At 36.5% G+C, this 6437-nt stretch overlaps 1 protein-coding gene across 1 annotated transcript; it reads left to right on the top strand.

Moving 5' to 3' along the window:
- Positions 1–1988: 1988 nt before the first annotated feature.
- On the top strand, positions 1989–5033 carry LOC136810492 (uncharacterized). The gene has a single exon (XM_067067059.1). It carries the CDS (start codon positions 2090–2092, stop codon positions 4931–4933), a length of 2844 nt encoding a protein of 947 aa, XP_066923160.1. The 5' UTR covers positions 1989–2089; the 3' UTR covers positions 4934–5033.
- The last annotated feature ends 1404 nt before the right edge of the window (positions 5034–6437 follow it).

The raw sequence follows: 6437 nt of genomic DNA, 5'->3' as shown, positions 1-6437 counted from the left end.
TTAAGGTTACGGAATTTTCTTTTTGCGATTTTTGCAGCAATTGAATTTTTCAAGGGAGAAGATTGAAAGATTGACTGATGATAGAATGTTTCACAGAATTCTGGATTGTAGTCTGTTGTAGTAGCAATTTGTGTGGTAGATGTAAAATAATCAGTAAAATTTAGCGCAGGAATCTGTCTTGATTTACTTTGCATGAAAAGCATGAAAGAAACAAAGAAAATCAATCCAATTTTCTCACCCGGAAAATTTTCGTCAATGAATTTTGAAAAGCGTTCACCCGTGATCCGCCAATCATGCTGTTTACAAAGTACCACGCCCTTCCCATGAGATATAGCAACAAAGTTATACATTTTACCATTACTGCCTTCCTTTCTACCTTTGATTGTGATCGATAATCCTTCTCTTGGTTTCAACAAGCCCATGGAGAAGACTGGACGCGCGTGCTTCACCGTATTGGTGCGATGAGCGAAACCAACTCCGTCAAAATAAAACGTTTCGTTCTTGGTCCGAAAGATTCGGCACGTTCTTCAGTGTCCGAGCAAACTTCAAGCGCTTTTTTAAGTCCTCTTTCGATAGAAAACCTGACTGTAACGATAACCATGCTAGCGTAAAATAGAACGTAAATAGTTTTCTTCTCGTATTTTCATGGCAGTAAAAGAAGCTCTCTGCTCTCTGATCTAAGTCGATGCAAAGTTCTAATAATTAAACGTTCATCTCTGAGACTACTCAAGACCCTTGGTCTCCCAGGGTTGGCTCTTCTTGCATCTCTCGGAATGTATCGTTTACTTGTAGATTTTTCGGCGTCTGGCGAGTATCTTCTTGCCAGGTCAGCATAGGACAAACCAATTCTTTGATGTACAGCTCTGATCAAAACACATACTTGTTCGAAAATTACAAAATCTGCGCAGGTATTACGAATCTGCCCAAATACGCACGAATATGAGCAATTAATTACAAATTTGCGCACAACATACTTCTTTGTAAAGATTCTAAACTTAGAGCTAGAGTTGATCAGTTCTATTTCGAGGTTCTCATCCACACGAGTAATATGTCTCTTTTGTAATTGTCCAAATTGTTTTTGTAAATGTATTGGGTCTTCTTTGATGTAGGTAGTCTATAAAATTTGAGTTCCTTCCCATAATTGTTAGTTCGAAAATCATTTAAGCAAAGTGATGAACTTCCAGAAGACTTTCCCGTTATCTTAGAACTGAGTTTTTTCGACTGCAAAACATGAGAAAAGTATGGCGGTCATGTCGCCTCGTAAAAACGTTCCTGCACACGGGACTTTGGCTAATAACATCAAAACGTCTCTTAGAGATTTATAAAGTTATTTTTCAGTTTTCCCAAAAATATTACAGTCCCATACGGGTATTCGCATTCGCCTGTTGGACCGTCGGGCATTATCAGATTTAAGTTCATATCGGTGATATAGGAGTGGCATTTTCGATTATAAATTCACGGGTATTTGTCTATAAAAAATTATAAAAAATACACATTGTATCTTTAAACTCCACATTTATTATTTATTTTGATGCCACTAAGACATGTCTAATTAGCAAGATTTTGTAAGGAACATATTATATCGTATCTTTTGTAGCTTTTTGTAGTAATTATAATTTATCATATAGCATAATATTATATAACATTGAAAAAAATATATACAACCTACTAGATAAGTTTTACTCTTTTAATTTGAAATTTTTTGGTTCTAGAAATTGAGTTACAAGCTATTATGCTCGAAAAATTATTTGCTTGCCTAATTTCAAAAAGCGGAGCCGACTCTTTTCGGTGAAAAGTTTGACAAAAATCGAAAATAGTTTACATTATTTTTTTCGAAACACTTTGAAGAAGTAGTCATGATGAATTTCGGAAGCCATTATAAATCAATATCGACTTTTGAATACTCCATACAAAATGCTCAAATATTAAAATTTTATCTCCACTGTTTGCCCACCTTCAGCATGCTATTTCATTTTCATTTTAGAAGAAATTCAAACTACAACGAAACAATTTAAACCGGCAAAACAATAATTTGCAGTGATGTTTTAATTTAATTGACACTTATGGGACATATTATGACGAACTTAACATGGCTGACAAAATTGAGGACCAGAATGAAAATGACGAACAAAACAAAGACCAACCAAAAGAAGACGATGGCTTCCCGTTCCGAAAACGTTTATCTTCGTTCAGGACTTTCTTAACACATTTTTACGTTGAACAAAAAGAAAACCCGTTCCAAGCTCTCATCGGGCCTGGTCCTGGAAATACACAATCATTCTGGCTAACACATTTATGGTACATCTTCATTCTATCCTTTATTCCGGTATGTAGTTTACTATCGACAGTTGGTTTCATACAACCCTACCTCGCGAGTGACAGCACGTTATGTGATTGGAAACGTGAACCGAAAACATGCGAAACGGTTATCATCGTCTTTATAACATACCGAATCGGGTTTTCGGTTTCGATTTTCTTCTTATTCACAGCTTTATTGTTGAGTAAACGGAAATCAAAGGATATTCAAAAAGAAGGATTCTCGACGCTCCATACTGGTTTTTGGATCGAGAAAGTGATCGCCGTGCTTGTGCTCTGTTGCGTCACCTTTGCGTTCCCGCCCGTCGTTTTTGACGCCGTATGGATCTACGTTGTCCTCCTTGGCGACCTTATACTGTCTACCGTTTTGTTGTTCTTGCTTTGTGATTTCATAACTTTCATTTACGAATTAATGGTGAATCGTTTGACGAAACAGAAGAAACAGAATTGTGAAAAATCAGTTGAAATCGTCCTGTGTATCGTGGGTTTTATACTATTGCTCACTTGCCTGTTAAGCTCTATTTACACGATCGAATATACAGATGATAATGGAGGAATCGTCGTATACTTGACGTTATTGACTATATTCTTGACAGGACAATTAATTTACGTCTTTTATGGACGCAAAAATGAACTGTACTACTGTTTTTATGCATCGATATTCTGCTACTTCCTATCCTGGAATTTTCTTATCAACTATAGGACATACACTGAAACCACCGACAAAATGCAGCATGGGATATGGACTGCGTCAAGTGTAATTATGTTAATTATTCTATACATGTTGGTAATTTACGCAGTCATTCGACGCGACGATAGAGCGCACTTTTATTATTTTCACTGGATTGTGTGTTCAGGGGGTACCGTCAATCGAACAGTTATTGAGCCTGACTTAAAACCACGTTACGTCAATCCAAACGAAACGTTGATATCAAATTCTTCGTTTGGGGGTGTCGATAGGAATTACGCCCCACATGATTCTCTTGAGTACGATGTAGTCTATAGTGAATCGTTTATACATTTATTCATGTGTTTGGTTTCGCTAAAAAGTACAGCAGTCGTTACGAACTATCGCGTCCTGATGGAGATCAACGAGGAGTTACAAGCTCATATTTCGACGGCTTCTATCATAACATTGTTCATCACAAGCGTTCTGGTTTGTATTTTATTCACCGCATATCTCGCTGTATCTGCGGATAATGATAACGATGCTTTATCGGTGGGATTGCTTTTAAAATCTATCATTCGAATTATTGGTTTTTATTTCAGTAAAATCATGTTTGGACGACCCAATGCATTATCTCGACCTGCCCTCACGAGACTTGTCTATTATATTTTCTTCAGCTTGTGTTTTATTTTAGCGTGTGTGACCATTTCACCGTCCTTCAAACATTATTTTCAACGGATTTCATTCTTTTGTGATCACGTGACTTCTATGGGAGCCTGTATGAGTCACGATCCTGCATTCACAACCCTCTACCGAATCTTTGCGACCGTTGCTATATTTTTCATGTTGATTGGTTTGGTGACGTCATTCATTAACCCTTCAAATCGATTACGTAATGATATCTATAATGGCTGCTGGCCGGTCAAAATTATATTATTGTTCGCAATTTTCGCTTGCGTTGTGAACCTACCGAATAAGATGAGTAGATATTGGTTATACTTCGATTTAGTCTCAATCCTAATTTTCACATTACTGCAATTGTTTTGCTTAATCGATGCGATCACTATAGCTACACAGTCGTGTAAAATGGACAACAATAGTTCAATAAACGCGAGTTCCACCGGTATTACGATCCTTCTTTACGCAATATCGTTAATCGCTTACGTCAGTTTTTATGTATATTACGCGCACAACTATCAGTGCGCCGTCACTCGTTTCTTTGTCAGTATAAACTTGGTTTTATGTATATCAGCAAGTATTATATCTATCCATCCAGATGTCCAAACTGGGAATTTGCTTCTCTCCGCCGTAGTGACTTCACTTTGTATGTATAGCACGTGGTCCGCTTTGAATTACAACCCTGAGGAAAAGTGTAATCCGCTAGCGCACACGCTGATGCTTGTGGAAGCGCGTCCAGGACGCGATGTTGTTTCTGTCACAGATCTCTTATTTTTGTTTATCACGCTTACATACTTTATCGTGCGTGTAAAAGAAGTGAGCGCGAGTGCATACGATTTATCACTGAGTTTGATCGTGAAACATCTTATGAAAAGGAAAACTGATGAGATAAACGTTATGGAAAGACAGGCTGAAGCTGAGGATAAAGTCAGAGATTGGCTCGATAAATGTAAAGATGTTTCTAAAGAAACTATTGATGAAAATCGTGCTAAACATACAAAGCGAGGAGAGCAAGATAAAGATGAGACAGACTTAATGTTTGAAAAAGAAGACTATTTCAGTACACTTTTCACATTGAGCATGGCGTGTTCGTATTGTTTTCTACTGCTCGCTCATTGGTTGGAACCGATACCGGGGTCTGGGTTCAAGGTTAGCCTTCATTGGGCTATTATGTCGGTCAAATTGATTGGAAGTAGTTTTTGTGTTTTGACTTATATATGGATATTAGTGCTACCGGTAGTAACTTCAAAACTATCTGGAGATGCAGTTTAAAATAATGCATTATATATTACAAAGCAAATTTAGTTGTATCTGTATTCGCTTTAGAATGGTCTAGCCTCTTGCAAGCCAAGAATGTAAAACATCATAGAAATATTCTTCTCTTGTTTTTTAATGCAGTTTTTGACGATATTGCAAGAGAAAGGGATACTTTGATCGGTAACCTACTTTTGTATAAAAGAACGAAACGTCATCATGAATTTTTAATGTTTCCTAGAAAACCAGTTGGTTCCGACAATTTGAAACCTGCGAGTAATTGAGCAAATATGATGTGTGTCTAGTCCTGACATCTCAAAATGAAAATTAGGAAAGTAAAAAATGTACTGCATTATCGTAAATATTTTCACTTGTTCTTCTCTCCACTGACGAAAGGCTGAATTCTTTATAGCGATATCGATAACACGATGACAATGAAAATGAATTTGAGGATTTTACTTTTCATTTTAGCAATCGTTTTTAACGTCAATGTCAAAGGTAAGGTTTTTTTGAAAATCTTACATAAGGCTCCGCCAGCAGACCCAACTTTTACGCATGTACACTTTTTTTACGAAATTCACGCACTAGGAGTTTCACGCTAACCCGGATTTTCAGGAAAAAATCTTGAAATTTTTCGGAAAGAATCAGGGAAAAACATTTGAAAATCATGGATATCTGTATAAAAAAAAGAAAAAATGACGTTTTAACACAAAATTAGTGCAGAATCACGCATTCAACGCAATCAAAAAGTGGATTTTCACGTTCATGCAATTCATGCACTTTTCTTTCGATTTTCACGTTCATGCAATTCATGCACTTTTCTTTCGATTTTCACGCATTCACGCAAACTGCTGGGGAGGGCTTATGTTGAATGGTCTTATGGAATGAAAATTATATACCGTCGTTTTGCACAAGATTTTACTTCCCACACTAAGATTCTCCTGACTTTCCGGTATTTGCCGCTATTTTCGTGGGATAGCCGGCATGAGATTGGAAAGGGTTTTCTTCTAAAGGTACGGAAAATCTTGTGTTTACTTACGAAACTGTCTAACTTTTCAAAGCTCATTTCTCAACTACCCAGATTTTTATTTTTTTCCGATTTAAAAGTGGCGGTAGAATCTTAGTGCGGAAAGTGGAATCTTATGTAAAACGACGGCAATGCTTTGAAATATCAATTCAACAATAAAAATAGACGATGGTATTGTCTGTTTACTTCAACAGCAAAAATCGCTCATACTACGCTGTGTATATCTCGACGAAAGATTTTTGAAATGATATATGGAACTACACGCTTTTTTTTATAAGAAAGGTGTAAATCCATTTCATCATGGATATTCTTAACTTTTTTGCGAAAATCATCCTAAAATATTCTTACAGCATTCTTATTACTTGGGGTTAATTGGCAATTTATAATTTAAAATGCTCTAAAAATGACATTCTTAGCTTGAGTAGCAAAATTCCATGATGGTGAAATTCTTAGCATATTCTTAATTATTTGGCCATTTTCATCATGGACATTCTT

This window comes from Clytia hemisphaerica, unplaced genomic scaffold, assembly GCF_902728285.1.
Source record: "Clytia hemisphaerica strain Z4C2 unplaced genomic scaffold, Clytia hemisphaerica genome assembly, whole genome shotgun sequence".
NCBI lineage: Eukaryota > Metazoa > Cnidaria > Hydrozoa > Leptothecata > Clytiidae > Clytia > Clytia hemisphaerica.
This window is presented reverse-complemented; position numbering and strand designations above follow the sequence as displayed.